General features: G+C 38.4%; 2 protein-coding genes across 2 annotated transcripts in view; one reads left to right on the top strand and one right to left on the bottom strand.

The window, feature by feature from the left end:
• The first annotated feature begins 1,492 nt into the window (after positions 1-1,492).
• On the top strand, positions 1,493-5,316 carry mnx1 (motor neuron and pancreas homeobox 1). Its single transcript, XM_034148197.1, has 3 exons — positions 1,493-1,994; positions 4,167-4,327; positions 4,999-5,316. Exons 1-3 carry the CDS (start codon positions 1,493-1,495, stop codon positions 5,284-5,286), a joined length of 951 nt encoding a protein of 316 aa, XP_034004088.1. The 3' UTR covers positions 5,287-5,316.
• A 3,907-nt stretch (positions 5,317-9,223) lies between these two features.
• nom1 (nucleolar protein with MIF4G domain 1) overlaps positions 9,224-20,244 on the bottom strand; it is a 16,317-nt gene continuing 5,296 nt past the window's right edge. The window contains exons 4-11 of the mRNA XM_034148210.1: positions 18,697-19,020; positions 18,381-18,491; positions 17,195-17,353; positions 16,629-16,750; positions 15,933-16,065; positions 12,957-13,088; positions 11,080-11,189; positions 9,224-10,059 (exon numbers count right to left, since the gene is read on the bottom strand). Coding sequence (XP_034004101.1) covers positions 9,882-10,059; positions 11,080-11,189; positions 12,957-13,088; positions 15,933-16,065; positions 16,629-16,750; positions 17,195-17,353; positions 18,381-18,491; positions 18,697-19,020 — 1,269 coding nt within the window. The 3' untranslated portion in view covers positions 9,224-9,881. The remainder of the gene's footprint in view (positions 10,060-11,079; positions 11,190-12,956; positions 13,089-15,932; positions 16,066-16,628; positions 16,751-17,194; positions 17,354-18,380; positions 18,492-18,696; positions 19,021-20,244) is intronic.

Consider the following 20,244-nt stretch of genomic DNA (forward strand, 5'->3'; position numbering starts at 1 on the left):
TTTTCTAGGAGGAAGAAAATCCAGTTGCATGCTTTAAGAGGTTGATTTAAAACAATATTACCTGTTTGATTTTTTTTTTCTACTTTTTGTTGCACTTGCAGCTATCTGGCTCAATCCGCGAGACTTATTTTGACTGCAATGCTTTTCAGGGAGGAGGAAAATCCAGTTGCAAAAAGACGAAAATCCACTTACAAAACATAACAAATTAGTCCAGTCTGTCACACTTTCAATTACTACATTTATTTTCTGCTTCTCGATGGCACAATCCGAGTTACTTTGACAGCCAAGCTTCCATTGCGGGAGGAAAATCCAGTTCCAAGCGCTCAGGGGTTGTTTATATAATAAGAAAAAAACACCAAAATCTCCGGTTTTTTATTTAATGTTTTTTAGCGAAAACACGTTTTATTCTATGCATCTGCAAAAAAAACCTGTAACGCTGTGCTGATGCATGCTGTTGGAGGCATTGGGGTTAATCAATTCTGTAATATGGCTCCATAAGAGGCCAGTCTGTCACCTCGAGCTGCAGCGACAGAAGGAGCTTTCACTTCAATTTCCCTGTTGGCCTCTCCGGCTCAAGATGGTCCTTTTACGCACAAACCAAAGGCTCTTTATCTCATGTGTCATCTCAATTCAAAAAGGGGAAACGAGCCTGAGAGCTTTACGCATTTATTGTGGTGTAAACATTCATGTGGTAAGGTTTAGCTAATTTAATATTACCTATTTGTTAATAATATGTCATTTATATTCGTTTTTCAGGTTTCTCTTTCCACATGAGAGCTCCAAGATGTTGTTTAAATTCAAGGAAATTCTGGGTTTAGATAATAATCAATAAGTGGGAATCATCTGCACGTATAATGCATCTTTTTATATCAACAAAATACACATTTGTTCTCTTTTATAAGCCTATATGGATGTGCTGTCGATGCTAAATCAAGTGTTACATCTTCTCCTGCTAAATAAGTCATGAACATTAAAGCAATCACCACAAATGTGTTGCAAGTCAATGCAATATATTAAAATACTGCACTACCCGTATCAACAATGTAAAATAACACTGTGCAGAATATACTTACAGTACTGTTTACTACCTGCAGCTTTTCACTACTTTCTACTGGTTTCGATTCATTTTTTATAATGTTTTTTATACTTGGATTGAGACATTATTATTCGATTTTAATTCTTGATGAATGTGTGCTTGCTACTTTACTAAATACAGTTTTTATTCTGTCTATGATCTCAGATCTGATTCTTCTACTACTCCATAAATCCCGTGTTAATTAATTCATTTTCCTGTAATAATAGCGATATTATTTCCGGCGCGGTGGCTGATGGGACATCCCCCTGCAGACGGCTGCACCAATCACCTCCCTCCTGCAGGCACTAAGTGTCACGTGGAGCTGCTCTCTCACACTCCGGACCACATCATAACTTTGGAGAGGTGGGAAAACACCAGTCTTCTTCTTCTCCTCTCAGTTTCCAGCAGGACGCACAGATGGAGAAATCTAAAAACTTCCGCATCGACGCGCTTTTGGCAGTCGATTCTCCCAAAGTGCAGACTTCTCCTCTGGCTCTGGTAACTTCCCTGTCTTCCTCTTCCTCTTCCTCCCTCTCCATCCCCACGTCTGGTTCCATGGACTCTTTACGCGCCGAGTCTTTACGCGTAGACTCTTTACGCACAGAAACGCCGTCTCCACCGAGGATTTCAAGCTGCGGATTGATCCCCAAACCTGGTTTCCTCAACAGTCCGCACAGTATGCTCGGATTACACCATCAAAGCACCGGAGGAATCCCCACCCAGGCTCTGTACGGACACCCCATGTACAGCTACTCTGCTGCGGCTCTAGCAGGCCAACACCCCGCCCTGTCCTACTCTTATCCATCCCATCATCACCACAGCGACCCCATCAAACTGACCGCGAGCACCTTCCAGCTGGACCACTGGCTGCGCGTGTCCACGGCCGGGATGATGCTGCCCAAAATGTCCGACTTTAACTGTGAGTAGATGAGTAATTACAGGCGTTTTTTATCCACTTAAACGGTGTGATTGCACCCCAAAAAAAGTCTGTTTTGTGTGTCATAATTTTGCTAAAATATCTCAACATTTCCGACTTTAACTGTGAGTATATGAGTAATTACAGGCGTTTTTTTATCCACTTAAAAGGTGTGATTGCACCCCAAAAAGTCAGATTTATGTGCCATAATTTAGCGAATATAGCTCTAGATATTAACACAGCTTCTGTTCTGGTGTTTTTTCACCACCACTAAATCAAATAGTAATATAAGTACATCTTTGGTTATGTATGACGACCCAAAAATAGGTAATAGTCTGCTTTATGTGTAAAAAAACGGTGTGAATGCATCCAAAAAGTCTGATTTATGTGTCAAAATGTAGCTAATATAGCTCGAAAGATAATGAGATATCAAGACTTTTTTCACCCCTACTAAATCAAATAGTAATAGAAATACATCTTTGGTTATGTATGACGACCCAAAAATAGGTAATAGTCTGCTTTATGTGTAAAAAAACGGTGTGAATGCATCTAAAAAGTCTGATTTATGTGTCACAATTGAGCTAATATAGCTCGAAAGATAATGAGATATCTACTAAATCAAATAGTAATAGAAATACATCTGTGGTTATGTTTTGGCGACCAGCTGATCCTAATAGTCTGCTTTATGTGTCATAATGATATAATAAATAGCTCTACAAATAACGAGGTATTAAGAAAGCTGAAGTTATCCTTTAGGAAAAGGCAAATATTTCTTATTTCTGCACACAATGTCCAGCTGGCCTGTTTTTTTGCCCCTAAAACGATGTGATTGCACCCAAGACTGATTTATGTGTCATCATTTTTGCTAATATAGATACTAAGCTACTGTTATCGTTTTTATTTAAAAGGCAGACATGTCTGTTGTTGCTTTAAAAATACGATTTTCTTTATTTATGGTGCATTACTTCCCTCACATAAATGATGATGGTCATGGAGGAACTCAAATGGATAGATGGATTGTTTTATTAGAGGATGCTCTGGCCCTTTTTTTTTTACCCTAAACTAAATCATATAATAATATAAATACATATTTGGTTAATTTAGGCAACCAAAGCTGATCTAAAAATATTTGATAACACCCCAAAAACGTCAAAAGAAATGTGCCATACTCTCCTAATAAATACCTCTAAGGAATAACTATATTAAGACCGCTTTTGTTACCTGCTATTTGTTATTTTGCTTCAAATTAGAGTGATTTTGTGATTATTTCCCACACACAAATGATGCTGTTCTGAATGGAGAGGCTGTCTGAGTGATGGTTTTTCAGAGAGGAACTAAAATGGACAGATAATGGACAGTGGGAAAGTGTCATCAGAGTGTGAAACCCACAGCGACCTGCGATCCCTCTCAGAGACTGCCTGCTTGTTTCTGCTCCTTTTAACAGATTTGTTCCAAATAGAGAAGCAAATAGCTCAGAAATTCAGAAGAGGACTTTGTTGCTTTAGCTGGGAACACAGAGGATCATATTATTACACAATAACAACAGAGAGGTGTCCATTTATCCCCCTGCAAAACGTCTTTGTTTTCAGTCATTCGTTTTGCACATAAATCTTCTTTTTTGGATGCATTTAATGCCAGGAATGCATGCAAAATAATGGTTTTAAATGGAGGTTTTTCTGTCTTTCTTGCAACAGGCGCAGTCAAAACAGCTGTGATTTTATTCTGTTATCCATCATTAGCAGGCTATTCGTTTTGCACATACATCTCCTTCTTTAGATGCATTTTACGCCACAAATGCATGAAAAACTAGTATTTTTTAGGTGTGTCATTGATGTGTTTCTGTCTTTCTTGCAGCTCAGGCGCAGTCAAAACATCTGTTCATTATTTTGTTATCAATCATAAGCAGGCTTTTCATACATCTCCTCATTTAGATGCATTTTACGGCACAAATGCATGAACAAACAAGTATTTGTTAGCTATTATATTGATGTTATTCTATCTTTCTTGCAGCTCAGGCGCAGTCAAAACATCTGTGATTATTTCTGTTATCCATCATTAGCAGGCTTTTCGTTTTGCACACACATCTCCTTCCTTAGATGCATTTTACGGCACAAATGCATGAACAAACAAGTACTTTTAAGGTATTATATTGATGTTATTCTTTCCTTCTTGCAGCCCAGGCGCAGAATAACTTGCTTGGTAAGTGCAGAAGACCCAGAACTGCTTTCACCAGTCAGCAGCTGCTGGAGCTGGAGCATCAATTCAAGCTGAATAAGTACTTGTCACGACCGAAGCGCTTTGAAGTGGCGACTTCCCTCATGCTGACAGAAACTCAGGTAATTTACTGCTACTCTGACTCATTTTAAAACATCTCACCTGACCGCCCTCCCCTTTTAGAAACTGTTTCAAAAATAATAATTCTGGAAAGAATTTAGAAGCTATAATTATGTTGTTTTGTCTTGATGGAAATACAGCCTTCCTGATTCTGAACAAAGAAATGTTCCGTAACATTTAAAAAATACTTTGGAAAATTGCACTTTACGTCTTTCTATTGTAGCATATTTTCCATTTGATTTAATGTATTTTTAAATTACATATGAACATATTACATACCATTGTAAAGAAATGTGTTCAGTGTTGTATTCTTTATACCCCGCGGAGGTTAATGTCAGCTGGACTGTCGACCTTTACGCAATCTTTACGCACAGGTGACTTCCTTCTACAAACCACAAAAAAAAAAGGGTTTTAATATTTCCTGCTGTGATTTTATCAGCAATAACACCGTACAGCTCTACCTACATACATTATGTTGCTGCTAACACGGGGATCAGTAAAGGTCCATCTCATCTTATCCATTTTATACCACACAGTAAAAGTAATGTGTCTTATTTGGTTCTTTGCGGGAAACTCTCATGTTGACTGGTGACATTTACGCGTATTTACGCACAGGTAGCCTCGTTTGTATTGGTTTAAACGACTGAAACTAAATTATATTTATTCTCTTCAGGTTAAAATCTGGTTCCAGAACAGACGTATGAAGTGGAAGCGGAGCAAGAAGGCCAAGGAACAGGCGGCTCAGGAGGCCGAGAAGCAGAAAGGAGGAAAAGGAGGCCAGGACAAATCTGAGGGAACGGATAAGTCGGACTATAAGAGCAAGACGGACTCAAAAAATGGAAGAATCAGAGACTTTAGAGACAGTGACGACGACGAGGGGGACACCTTCCTGTACAACTCGTCAGACTGCTCCTCAGAGGACGAGGCGAATCACACCAGTGATATCAGTCCGCAGCCTTGAAGCTTGGGAAAAACGTGGAGATTTGTAATGACTGTGGGGGGGTTTCGCTATAAAAAAAAAATGCATGCAATCCAACCTCTGATCACTTCCTTGGAGCATTTGTTTGTCATGAAAAAAATAAGTCAAGAATATAAGTTCATTGTGTCATAAAGCAGCAGATTTAGGGTTTATTTCAGGAGCATCTCCACTGTAAACTGTTGCATGGCTTCAATGCAAACTGCTGTGGTTCAGTAACACCTCACAGCTCATACAGTAACAAGTCATTTGTCTTTATTTGTTCCTTGTGGTGTTCCGTAGCTGAAAAACAATGTTATGTTTATTTTTCTACACTGTATTTATAAATCCCAGTGCATGCTAACTTATTGTTTAGCGTCTCTCATGGTGCAGAAACAATGTGAAATAAAATGTTTTTATATAAAAACTCACATGCAATTTCAGCGCAAGATTATTATTATTTTTAAGAGAAAGTAGTCCCTTTGATTTACGGTGCACTGCAGCGCGGAGGCACACAGAGGCTCGTGTTTTCCGCCTCGCTCTGACAGGTCGGGTCATGGGAATCTCTGTTAATAGGCTGTCGGATCTGTGCAAACGGTCAGAGAGAGCAAACAGCGGACTGAGAGGAAACATTTCACACCACTATAGCAATGGTGTTTATAAAGCTGTGAGTCGGCCAGGGGGAAACTCTGCTGCACAGTCAGGAACCACTTTAAAACTTAATTTAGAATAGAATAGAATCCTTTATTGTCATTATACAGGTACAATGAGACGAGTAGAGCTACAAAAAAACAAACAAGAGACGTACAAAAAGACAACATACACACAAGCATTCATACTTCAATATGCAGGTCCAGGAATATATCGGTTTAAGTACAAATACATATGTTTGAATGTGTATATATAGCAGATTTAGATAATATTCTATGTGTGTTGCTTATAATAGTGTTGTAGTACTTGAGACCAGTCTTCGGTCTTGAGACCACTTTTTAAGTTTCTTGGTCTTGACTACAACACTATCTTATAGCCCTTAAGCCTTAAGGTTTTGTATCCAGTGGTGGAAGAAGTACTCAGATATTATATGTACGGTGGCCTACAGGTGCACATGCATTACAAGATACTTCCATCAGGAGAAACTGCAGCTACAGAAACGATGCAAATATAAAAACACAAATGTGCCAAAACATCTTCACCAACTTCACGAAAAGTGTCCAGCTTTTAGAAGACATTCACAAACTAGCGTCACTTTTTAATGCCCCCTGGTTTTAAGCTCGTTTTATATTTTCACGATTTCATTTTTGCAGTGCTTTTTAGTAAATGTTGCATGTGTTGTCAACAAGCTTCACCTGTAGGCCACCGTATATAATTCAGTAAAAGTACAACAGTATTAGCAGCCAAATATATTTAAATTCTGAAAGTACTGAATATCCAATATGTTACATCACTGGTTTGAAATCAGTGATGCATTCAGGTGACTATCCTTTTTATTCTGCAGCCTGTAAAGGTCAGGTATTTCCATCCATACTAGTACATTATATGTATTAGTTGATTTAACTTGATCAATAAAAACCTGCAAAAGTAACTAATGTTGTGTAGTAAAAGTATAAAGTGGCATAACATGGAATTACTTAAGTGCGAATATCTCTAAATTGTACTTAACTAAGTACATCCACCACTGTTTATCCAAATATATGGACTTTTAACTTACGTTTTTGCACGGTTTTGTGCAGCAAAAAAAGGAACTGTCGGTGAATTTAGTTAGAAAAATACATGTGCACTTCCTCAAAAGCGAACAAAACATCCCAGCAGCCTCATTTTCCTACCTACACATAGCGTTATTTATTCAGGGTGTGCTATCTAATGACCTTTCACTATTTGTAGGCATCGTCTGACACTGTGACTGAGCTTTTAAGGCCAGTTGAATACCTCAAAAACAGGTTTACATTGTGCATCTTTACAGAAAACAGTCTGTATTATGTTCCTCTGTTCTTCCCACAGTCATTAGTGTTGAACTGTAGCCGGGGTTGAGTGATTATGTGCCGTTTGTAACAGGATTACTGAGCAATCTGTCGGTTATCTTCAGCTGTTTGCTTTAGCAGAGTTCAGCTGAGGGTCAAACACAGAGCTGCAGGTAAAACTGTCGGAAACAATGGCACAGTGAGACCATTGATCCCGGACTCTCCACCATTTAACTGACTTATTCTCCTGTTTTCAACTCAATGGTCTCCCGTTAGTTCTTAATAAAACACTAGGAGAAAAAGTAGACAAATCCTCCACCTTTTAACAGACTCATTCTCTGGTTTTCACAGAATATTCTCCATCATTTCTCACTAAAACACCAGGCAAAAAGTCTCATTTACCTTTTACATGTTGGTGCTTTTGGGGACATTTCCTCAGGTTGACCTTGTTGTCCCATGTCTGACCTCAGGTGAAAAAGCTGAGGCCTTATCCACCCAGTATCTCCACCTTTTCACAGACTTATAGTCTCTGGTTTTCAACCCAGTAGTCTCCACAATTTCTTGATAAAACCCTCGGAGAGAAAAAGTGGAAAATCTCTACGAATCCTCCAACTTTTAACGGACAAATTCTCAGGTTTTCACCTAGCAGTCTCCAGCATTTCTCAATAAAACCCTGGGAGAGAAAGTAGACAAATCCTCCACCTTTAAACAGACTTCTTCTCAAGTTTTCACAGAATATTCTCCTTAATTTCTCAATAAAACACCAAGCGATATTCTTTACAAAAACCTTGTGTTGCATGTGGCTACATGTTTGTGCTTTGGGGACATTTCCACAGCTTGACCTTGTTGTCCCATGTCTGACCTCAGGTGAAAAAGCTGAGTCCTTATCCAACTAGTATCATACCTTTTAACAGACTTAGTCTCTGGTTTTCAACGCAGTAGTCTCCACAATTTCTTGATAAAACCCTCGGAGAAAAAGTGGATGTTCTCTACGAATCCTCCAACTTTTAACGGACTTCTTCTCAGGTTTTCACCAAGCAGTCTCCAGCATTTCTCAATAAAACAGTAGGAGAACAGTGGTTATTCTTTACAAAAACCTTGTGTTACACGTTGCACATTTCCTCTGGTTGACCTTGTTGTCCCATGTCTGACCTCAGGTGAAAAATCTGAAGCCTTATCCACCGAGTATCTCCACCTTTTAACAGACTTAGTCTCTGGTTTTCAACGCAGTAGTCTCCACGATTTCTTGATAAAACCCTCGGAGAAAAAGTGGAAATTCTCTACAAATTCTCCACCTTTTAACGGACTAATTATCAAGATTTCACCGAACAGTCTCCATAATTTCTCACTAAACTCCCTAGGAGAAAAGTGGTTATTCTTTACAAAATATAAAATATATTCTGCAACATTTCTCAATAAAACTCTATGCAAAAAGTGGATAACTTCCCAAAAACCTTGTGTTACATGTGGTTCATTTACCTTTACCATGAGGGTGTTTTGGGGACATTTCCTCTGGTTGACCTTGGTGTCCGATGCTTGACCTCCAGCCTCGGATTGATCCATGCCGCACCGATGGAGCTAATTAATAGGAGCAAGTATCAAATGTAACAGAGCGGCTCTGCTATGCTAACCATGCCGGAAGATACTGATCAGCAGGGAGTGTTAACCCTGAATAAACTACAACACCACGGGCTTATCAACCTAATAATATAACATCTGCACTAGGCGGTTGAGTTAAAAGCGGAGGAAGTCTTCAGTAAAGTAGGTTTTATGTTGAATGAGAGTGTAACTAGACTAATATTTACTCCTACTGCCTCCATGAGGGCGGTAGAAAAACGGTAATTAGTTCCTTTCTTTCGACAAAAATCATCAACGCTTTAGGCAATTTGTCGCCAATTTATTGAAGCTTTCCCTCCATATATACAAGCACCATTATGGTCAATGAGTTTGGGGTAATGCGTTAAATAAAATATTCAAAAAACAGCTTTCAAATTGTCATTAAACATAGCGATTTATTGCAGGATAATAAATCTGAATCAAGAGGCAACATGTTCAGATAAAATGGGTGAGGACTGGCGTGTCTCTAAAGCCCACATTTTAATTAATGGTTAGAATTATGTACAAGGAAACGACACACAAGTCCTTCTTCTGTTCCACAGGCGTGTCCAAACGTCTGCTGGTGTGTGTGTGTGTGTGTGTGTGTGTATGTGTGTGTGTGTGTGTGTCAGTGTGTGTGTGTGTGTGTGTATGTGTGTGTGTGTGTGTGTGTATGTGTGTGTGTGTGTGTCTGTGTGTGTGTGTGTGTGAGTGTAAGTGTAAGAGGTTTTGTTTTGAGTAAGAGTAACTCGACTAACTACAAGGAAACGACACAAGTCCTTCTTCTGTTCCACAGTCGTGCTCCTGGAGTTTTGTGTGTGTGTGTGTGTGTGTGTGTGTGTGTGTGTGTGTGTGTGTGTGTGTGTGTGTGTGTGTGAGTGTGTGAGTGTGTGTAATAGGTTTTATTTTGAGGAAGAGTGTAACTAGACTAACTACTAGAAACGACACACAAGTCCTTCTTCTGTTCCACAGTCGTGCTCCTGGAGTTTCTGGTGTGTGTGTGTGTGTGTGTGTGTCAGAGTGTCTGTAAGGATGTGTGTGTGTGTGTTACAGTTTGAGCTTGACCTCCTTGGCCTCCATGGCCCTGGATGCGACCTTCGCTCTCTCCGTCAGCTCCTCTGCTTGCTCAGCTGCTCCTTGGTTCCTGATGCTCTTCAGCAGGAAGTGGCTGATAAAAAGCTTCAAGCCCTCCCGCAGCATTCCTAGTTTGGGAATTCCTGAGATCCTGGAGGACGAGAGACAATGAGACACATTGAAGTCAGATGTTCTCAGGGTGGGAAGCAGTGGTTTTAACACCCGGGGGTTAATGGAGGTCAACAGGTAAGTCGTGCTGCATGAATAGACAATTAGGGTCTCTCCAAGATCTAGTCCTGACTACAAATAACACAACATCTAAAACATTTGGACATTCGTGGTCTCCAGAGGATGAATCTCTAACACTGGTAGTCCTGTTCATTTAGCGCCTATATCAAGCAATACCAATACTTAGATTTATAACAACACACCACCTGCACAAATTAATGACAGGCATTCCTCTGTCTCAGCTAGCTTTGTTGATCGTTAATTACCAAATGTTAGCATACTTAAAATGCTATAATTGGATGATGGACGTTGTGTACATTTTAATTGTTTAACAGCTGTAGCTAAGCACTGAATCATTTGCAGCGAAAAGAAGAAACTGAACATAGTTAGTTTACATTCCAAGTATCATGATGTTAGCTTAGTTTTACCCTGGAGTTGTTAGCAAGTACGAGTTTTCTTTTTCAGTGCAACTTCTTTATCGGTAATGACCAAATAGCATGCTAAAACGCTAAAATTAAATATTGAACGTTGTAAACATCACACTTGTTTAACATCATTGTGTTTGCTTAGTCTTTGCAAACATGTTAGCATGCTGAAGCTCAAAACTCAACTAGCATTGCCCAAGAGGAGCTAGCAAGGTCCAAAGACATGTCAACTTATTTAGCATTTTCTTACATGCTTACATCTCCTAACCTACGAGAAGTAAGTGCACGCATCTTATTCCAGCTTTAAGCATGCTAAAAAGCTGAAATAAGATGTTGAACACGGTAATTATACATGCACAAACAGCATCATATTAGCAGTTTTTTGCATTCATCTCAAATCCAAGCTGCAACTAAGCACAGCCACCGACTCAAAGGTTGTATTTATTAGTGTTTTGCATTAACTCACATGCTTAAATCTCCAAACCCTTAATAACCAAGTGCTGCACGCTGAAACTCACCTTCCAAATACGCTGACTAGCTCCTCAGGCTCCATTTCTTTGAGCAGTTTGGTGAGCAGCTGACGCAGGAATCGCACCGTGGCTTTATCCAGCTCCCCAAACTCTATCACCTGCACACAAACACATAGTTTCTTTATTGATTTAGCATATGTAAGACGATACACAAACATCCACAAGACATAACAGAATGAAGAACATTTCCAGTTTGCTGACCCTCTCTAGATCCGCATATTCCAGATAGTTAAGGAAAGGGCCCCATACTTTTTTTAATAGTTCTTGTTTTCCTTTAAAGGTCACCTATCAGGCTATTTGTAGGCTATAGCATAGGTCTCAGATATATACAAATATATAAAAAACATGTCTATGAAGTGTTTTGCTCAAAATACCAAACAGATCACCCATTCTAGCCATGCCTCATATCCCTCTATTTCACTTCCTGTTTCAAAAGTGCTGATTTTATGTATAAAGCTTTAACAAAAAACAAAAAATTGATTAAAAAGAGGGGCGGAGCTTATGCGGGAGATTCTACCGGCAGATTCTGCCGTGATGAAACGCCATATCATGGATTATCAAGGATTCTCTCTGAAACAGTATGGAGCTCAAAGGCTTTCTCTCTTGCCGGTTATACCACAAGGTGAGTTCCTTTTTATTTCCTGCTTCTTCACACACATGCTCTCCAGTACAGGTTAGCTCTGAGTGTTAGCGATGCTAATGTAAACACAGACCATATTACGTCCAAAACAGTCGGGCATTTCTGATAGCAACGTTTCTGATATTACGTCATATCGGACGCAAATCTGGATCAGCTCCGTTTTTAGAGATTTGGGTACGGAGGAAAAGAGAGAGGGTTTTATTTTCTGACGCTGCGTGAGTTCCCCGACACACCGGGGACACGTAGTTATGTATAAAAGACATCAAAAAGTGCATTTTGCATGATAGGAGACCTTTAAAAATGTTCTCTAACCTTAAAAAAACTCATCTCTTCAATCTGGCTTTAATGTGTGATTGTTGTTGTATTGCTTGATTTTAAATGTGACTTTATTTATTTGTTGTTCTTTTCTTTATCTCTGTAAAGCGACTTTGAGCACCTGTAAAAGCGCTTACAAAATAAATCTATTAATATCATTATTAATGAGACGCATGCAGACCGTTCTTTTAGCCATTTACCAACACTTGGACTGTTAACTCAGGGTATATGCAGGAATCCTGAAGTCAAATGTAAAACCTTTTAAGACCCTTTCCATACATTTTAAGACCTCATCGCCACTTTGAGTTCTAACCGGTTACCTTGGTGACACACTTTACCTCACATTGACTATATACAGTATTGATTGTCCTTCCTCCTTATCTTCCAACCATTTGGACGCAAACTTGCATTTCCCCATAACCATGTTGTTTAACAACCGGCGTAAACGGACCTTCGCGCGCTATCAAGCAGTGAGCGTGCGACGTCCTGTTCAGATGACGGCAAATCCAACGGGATGCCATAAATAAACTACACAGAATCACACTACACACCTACGCAATGATTACATTCAGGCACACTGTAGAATACAACCTCTTTGGACAATTGATATACTTATTGAAAACTAGCTACAAAATGTAACACCTTGGAAAATGCCGTTTAATACTTTTTAATAGCCTTAATTTTCGCTAAATTGATTTATCAACTTGTAATACTTTTTAAGACCCCGCGGACACCCTGTAACATTTCTCCTTTAAAAAGCGCCATCATGCGTGTTCTCTCTTCCTTATGTTGTGTTCTTTTGGGTAACACCCTAACAAAAAAACCTCCATGATAAACATCTCGAAACACACAGGTTCATTTACACACGCACAACAAATATATATAAATGTACACAGGACTTGTCCCTTACTTTGAGAATGGAGAGCGAGAGGCACTTCTTCTGCAGGAAGTGAGAGACCAGCTGCACCAGGTTGGAGAAAGTGCTGCTGGGGAGACTGGACAGATCTCTGAACTTATCCCACAGGCTGAACTGGAACGTCATCTAGGAGAATGAAGGGATGGAGAGACGGATAGATGTTAGACATATAGGACAGTATATAAAAGACAGAGTGAAACGAGGGGAAGCATTCAACACAAAGCAATTCAAAGTGCTTTACAAACATGAACGACATTAAGAAATAGTGCAGCAGAAACATTATAAAATGGCATTTAAAAACACTCAAAGATAATACAAACATGAATAACAAAAAGGTGCACGATTATACAGTGGAACGTCATCTTGGAGAATAAGATATTTTTCCATTGTTTACTTCTTGGGTATAGTGACGTATTTCGGGTATAGTGACACACACACACACACACACACACACACACACACACACACACACAGCGTGTGTGGGTTTCGCTGTGTCTCGCTGTCGGCCACTGGGCTCACAGGGAGGGGCCAGGAGCTCCAACAAGCCGTGTAGGACAGAGAGTGAATACACATACTATACAGAGATGCTGTATGAGAAACCAATGTGAGTTTGGAACATTGAACAATATAAATCTATTCTAGTAGACCTCAACAATGGAATTATGATCAGTAGAAATGGCCAATGACCTTTAATGTCTTTCATTTTTGTAAAGCACTTTGAATTGTCTTGTGTTGAAAAGTGCTATTTAAATAAACTTCCCTTTATCTGTTTTATTTGTTCCATGTCCTGTATATATATATATATATATATATATATATATATAGGATACATATACATATTCATGTTTCACTGTTGGAGGAGCCTGTGACTTCAGTTTTTCATACCAAAAACGACACTGTAGCTGCCGAGCAAATGACAATACAGCCTTGAATCTTGAAACATAGTGACATGAGGGGAACATTAACAAACGCACACAGGTGACCCTCTCCTCCAGACCCAGTTTACATGTGAAAAACAAACGTTCCCAGCGGCTCTTTGATGAAGACAATGCTCATCAGTCTCTGATATGAACCTGCTTTACCTGCAGCAAAGTAGGAAGTGTTTTCTCTTCCTCCCTCCATTGTTTGTCGTCTCAGTTAGAGTCAAATAATAAGAGGAGGTGTGAAGAGGAGGTGAAGTGAAGGAGCACAGAGGGTCACACACAGTTTAACAGAGTGGGTGGTCAGCAGAGGTGGGAAGTACAAATACTTTGTTACTGTACTCAAGTACATGTTTCTGGTATCAGTACTTTACTCCACTACTTCTTACATTTTGAACCCAAATACCTGTACTTTCTACTTCTTACATGTTGAACACAAATACCTGTACTTTCTACTTCTTACATGTTGAACACAAATACCTGTACTTTCTACTTCTTACATGTTGAACACAAATACCTGTACTTTCTACTTCTTACATTTTGAACCCAAATACCTGTACTTTCTACTTCTTACATGTTGAACACAAATACCTGTACTTTCTACTTCTTACATGTTGAACTCAAATACCTGTACTTTCTACTTCTTACATGTTGAACACAAATACCTGTACTTTCTACTTCTTACATGTTGAACACAGATACCTGTACTTTCTACTTCTTACATGTTGAACCCAAATACCTGTACTTTCTACTTCTTACATGTTGAACCCAAATACCTGTACTTTCTACTTCTTACATGTTGAACACAAATACCTGTACTTTCTACTTCTCACATGTTGAACCCAAATACCTGTACTTTCTACTTCTTACATGTTGAACCCAAATACCTGTACTTTCTACTTCTTACATGTTGAACACAAATACCTGTACTTTCTACTTCTTACATGTTGAACTCAAATACCTGTACTTTCTACTTCTTACATGTTGAACCCAAATACCTGTACTTTCTACTTCTTACATGTTGAACACAAATACCTGTACTTTCTACTTCTTACATGTTGAACACAAATACCTGTACTTTCTACTTCTTACATGTTGAACCCAAATACCTGTACTTTCTACTTCTTACATGTTGAACACAAATACCTGTACTTTCTACTTCTGACATGTTGAACACAAATACCTGTACTTTCTACTTCTTACATGTTGAACACAAATACCTGTACTTTCTACTTCTTACATGTTGAACACAAATACCTGTACTTTCTACTTCTTACATGTTGAACACAAATACCTGTACTTTCTACTTCTTACATGTTGAACACAAATACCTGTACTTTCTACTTCTTACATGTTGAACACAAATACCTGTACTTTCTACTTCTTACATGTTGAACACAAATACCTGTACTTTCTACTTCTTACATGTTGAACTCAAATACCTGTACTTTCTACTTCTCACATTTCCCAAACAGGCTGGTTCCTTTAGTTTGAATGTGTGTTTGGTGGCGTGATCATTATTATTTAGAGTCATTGCGTGCCTATTGATTTGAACACGATCCGTGTATCCATCATTTCCTGGTCTTCTCTAAAGAAGAGGGACCAATGAAAACGTTGTCATGTTGCCGTTGTTCAGCATGGAAACATTCATTAGCTAACAATGACATTATTGTTCTATTAATATAAAGGGAGGTCAGGTACTCTTTAAAACAGCTGCTAGTTATGGGTACTTTTTACTGAAGTACATTTCAAAGCCTCTTTACTTTCACTTGAGTAAAGAAGTTTAGTCAGTACTTCTACTTTTACCAGAGTATTTTTAAACACGAGTATCTGTACTTCTACTTGAGTAAAGGACGTGTGTACTTTTGCTATCTCTGGTAGGCACATCTATCTATCCATCTCTCTAATCTGAGTGCAGTTTAATCGAGGATGTTGTGCTTTGATAAGGTTCTGGAGAGTTTAAACACTGCCTGTTTATCTGTGTTTGTGAAAGGTATGTTTGTTATCTTCCTCAGTAGTTATTATCTGGGTTTTACCATCTCTTAAATACCTGGAAGCGTCGGTCGTGAGAGCAGAATTTCTCTCCCAGCACGGCGTAATAACCGTTGAATGTTTTCTCCTGCAGACAGCAGTCCATCAGCACGTTAACGATCTCTCTCTCCTGCTTGTCCTTCAGACCCATCCTAACACACAGCAGACAGACAGGCTTTAAAACATCCATCTCATATGTACAGTGTTCATTTCGTCAACGAAAACTATGACGAAAAATGTTCGTCAACGACCTTTTTTTACACGACTAAGACGAGACGAGGACGAGCTAAAAATGGATTGTTGATGATAAAAACTATGATGAGACGAGACTAAGGTGTTAATGGTGGACTATCGGACATTCAAAATGCAGGGTATTTTCCCCCAATTGTCCGTCTTGTCTGTCAAAATGCATCCCTGTCATTGGTTGAATTAGCTGGGATTCTGCACACGTCACTACACAAGTAAAGACACTTGATACTGTCACCTTGATTCCAATTTCAGATACTTGTATTTGCCCAAATGAATTAGTTTAAAGAGAGAAAACCTTTTGACTAATTTTTCATCGACTAAATCGACTAAATTTGAGTTGCATAAAAAGGACTAAAATGTGACTAAAACTAATAACCATTTCCGTCTAAAGACTAAATCTGAAATAGCTGCCAAAATGAACACTGGTATATATCTCCAGTTCAAACACAGTGAAGTGATGGCAGACCTGATCAGTTTCTCAAAAGCATCCATGAAGTCCTCGCTGGTCATCACCACACAGAAGATGTTCCTCCTGACTTCAGTGTTCATCCTCTGTTTCCTCGCCAGATCCAAGACTTTAGCGCTGAACTGAAATAGGAATAAACTAATTCAATTCAAGGCTTTATTGTCATGTGCACAGTAGCTACAGTGTAGATATAGCAATGAAAAACGTCTCCAATAAAGCAACATGAGTATATATAGGACATAAAACTAATTTAACAAATAAACCTTTAATGCGAAATACACTTTTTTCCGTGTCTTTTACATATAATAATATAATATATGCAAAAATTTCACAAATTGGGATGAATAAAGTACTTCTTATCTTATAATTATGTGTCCCTGGTGTGTAAAGAGACTCATAATGTGACAGAAGAATCAACCCTCTCATCAAAACTCTCTTAAAAAAAAACTGGTGTGAAAAACTGCAATTCAAGTTTTAGTGGAAATTCCAAGTTTTTTTTTTGGATTAGCGTTTAATTAGCAACGTTCTCCTTTAATTGGTGTTGTTTGGATGTGTGCTTCCTGTACCTTTCCTTCACTCTCTTTGGAGGCGTTTTGCTCTCCGATCATCGGCGCTCCGCTCCACGAGGACCCGACGATCCACCATCGCCCGATCTGATCTGCTGCCAGGAGATTATCCAGAGAGACCCTCAGCTTCATGTCACTGCCTCCTGCTCGACGCTGCACCTGGAGGACCAAGAACAAACCAAGATGTTTAGGATCAGAAATGGTTTGATTTCCTCCAATATGTCGGGCCTAGAACATCCGACATATTTCTGACAGTTCTTCCTAGGCCAAGGAATGATGGCTGAGCTCCATGGGGATGACTTTATGTATTATTTTGTTCATTTCTTGTTTTCTGGCCATGTTTATATATATTTAAAAAAGAAAAAATGCATTTATTGTGACTGTTTCATCATGTTTGTGAACCATGTCTGCGCTGTGCTGGATTTAAAATGGGTTAAAAATGTAAAACCTGCCTTTCATTCAGCATATACACCAAGACTGAAACACACGAGCACAGACTACAGTTTAAAGAAGCAGAAAATGCTCCGTTTTAGTTTAACACACACTCTTCTGTGAACACACAGGTTCACCTGCTGAATTAAAAACATCACAAATGAAGCAAAGTAAGTGAAAACCATGAAGCAGATTCAGGCAGCAGGCATTCACACTGAAAGTATTATCCTACAGAACAGCTTACAGAGAAGAGATAACATCTGATCCTTTACAACAAACACTATATGCTCTTTTTAGTAACACTGTAATCCTGCTAGTTATCCTTAATTGTTTAGAAATGTAACAGGAATCTGATTTGAGGTCGAGGGAACATTTGAGACTTGGGTGTGTAAAAGTGGTGCTCTGGCACCCCCTGGTGGTCAGAAGCTAGTATGACAATAACATTGAAATAACACAAAAGCCATGTTTAGTATCATATACGCTGCAGAAGAAGTACTCACATCTACCTATATCTTAACCTATAATTATATTTCAATGTTTATTCACAAGTGGTTTATATTTTGTACGAGCTATGAATCTTTATATGCAAAGTAAATGGGATGTCCGATTAAATGAAGGGGAGTAGAAAGTACAATATCGGCCGAGTAGAAGCGCAAAGTAGCAGGAAATGTGAGTTTTTACGAATGTAGTGAAATGAGGATATGTTACATTTAGATATAGTGATGTTGTAATTATTAAAAACTGAATGACCCACCAGAGTCCTCTGCAGCTTCCTCAGTTTCTCCATGGGTTCAGGATCGTAGCCGGGGATTTTCCTCATGTCGTTGTTCTTCAGAGCGAGCATGGTCTCCAGCATGAAGCGCACCTATAGGACAACAATCAATACATGCATATAAACGTATGAGATAAGCTAGATTGTCTACTCTAGTAAGTGGCTTGCTAAAAAATCCTCATCACACAATGGATAAACGCTTTAATTGACATTCTCATCTCAGAACTGTCAATCATATCCCCCCCCCAAAAGCAGCATAGGGCCTCTTTAAAGTACAAAGTGTTGTTGTTGTTGTTACCCTGGTCTGATCCTGGAACTTCGTCCCCACATCTACAGCTTTTCTCTGTCCCTCACAGATGAGCTCTTTGAGGGCCAGAGCGTCGTCTTTCCTCAGAGCGAAGCCGACGTTCCTCAGCACGAGAAGAACCAGCTCGATGTCCTTCTCCCTGAAGTCTCCCACCAGGTGTTTGAGGATGTCGAAAACGAGCACCGAGTGAACCACCTGGAAGTTGTACAGGTGGCAGATGATGGAGATCAGGTTGTCGCACTCCTTGGTTTCCGAAGGGTTCTTGTACACTTCGTCAAACTGTCGAACAACCGTCTCCAGGAAGTGAGCTCCGACCTGGGGATGATCAGAAGGGAAGAGTACAAAACATCAGGTATATCAATTAAGTTAGCGTTCAACTCATAACTAGAGAGTATTAGAAAACTACTAAATGAGTCAAAACTTTTCAAACCTTTCCTTATATAATCTCAAAGATGTGTGTTGTGACGAGTGTTCATTTTGTCAGCTATTTTTTCATTTAGTTTTAGTCTTAGTCCTGTATCAAATGTCCTTGTTAGTTTTAGTCATATTTAGTCACCTTCATCCTGGTTTTGGTTAGTCAAGTTTTAGTCGACTAAAAGTCTGAGCATTTTAGTCTTATTTTAGTCAAAGAAAACTAACTATTTTAGTCAAAGAAGACTAACTATTTTAGTCAAAGAAAACAAACTATTTTAGTCAAAGAAAACAAACTATTTTAGTCAAAGAAAACAAACTATTTTAGTCAAAGAAAACGAACTATTTTAGTCAAAGAAAACAAACTATTTTAGTCAAAGAAGACTAACTATTTTAGTCAAAGAAAACAAACTATTTTAGTCAAAGAAGACTAACTATTTTAGTCAAAGAAAACAAACTATTTTAGTCAAAGAAGACTAACTATTTTAGTCAAAGAAAACAAACTATTTTAGTCAAAGAAAACAAACTATTTTAGTCAAAGAAAACTAACTATTTTAGTCAAAGAAGACTAACTATTTTAGTCAAAGAAAACTAACTATTTTAGTCAAAGAAAACAAACTATTTTAGTCAAAGAAAACAAACTATTTTAGTCAAAGAAAACGAACTATTTTAGTCAAAGAAAACAAACTATTTTAGTCAAAGAAGACTAACTATTTTAGTCAAAGAAAACAAACTATTTTAGTCAAAGAAGACTAACTATTTTAGTCAAAGAAAACTAACTATTTTAGTCAAAGAAGACTAACTATTTTAGTCAAAGAAAACTAACTATTTTAGTCAAAGAAAACTAACTATTTTAGTCAAAGAAAACGAACTATTTTAGTCAAAGAAAACAAACTATTTTAGTCAAAGAAAACGAACTATTTTAGTCAAAGAAAACTAACTATTTTAGTCAAAGAAAACAAACTATTTTAGTCAAAGAAAACTAACTATTTTAGTCAAAGAAGACTAACTATTTTAGTCAAAGAAAACTAACTATTTTAGTCAAAGAAAACTAACTATTTTAGTCTACTTTTTGTCAATGAAAACTGTTGACATGAGTCTTTTTTAGTCATCAGATTATATAGAACA

Source organism: Trematomus bernacchii, unplaced genomic scaffold (genome assembly GCF_902827165.1).
Source record: "Trematomus bernacchii unplaced genomic scaffold, fTreBer1.1, whole genome shotgun sequence".
In the NCBI taxonomy this organism is placed as follows: Eukaryota; Metazoa; Chordata; class Actinopteri; order Perciformes; family Nototheniidae; genus Trematomus; species Trematomus bernacchii.

Bases quoted from the DNA above. Each gene is read 5' to 3' on its own strand.
- mnx1 (XM_034148197.1), top strand. From the start codon at position 1,493: ATGGAGAAATCTAAAAACTTCCGCATCGACGCGCTTTTGGCAGTCGAT. The intron at 1,995-4,166 runs GTGAGTAGATGA...TCCTTCTTGCAG, and splicing joins CAAAATGTCCGACTTTAACT to CCCAGGCGCAGAATAACTTG. The intron at 4,328-4,998 runs GTAATTTACTGC...TATTCTCTTCAG, and splicing joins TCATGCTGACAGAAACTCAG to GTTAAAATCTGGTTCCAGAA.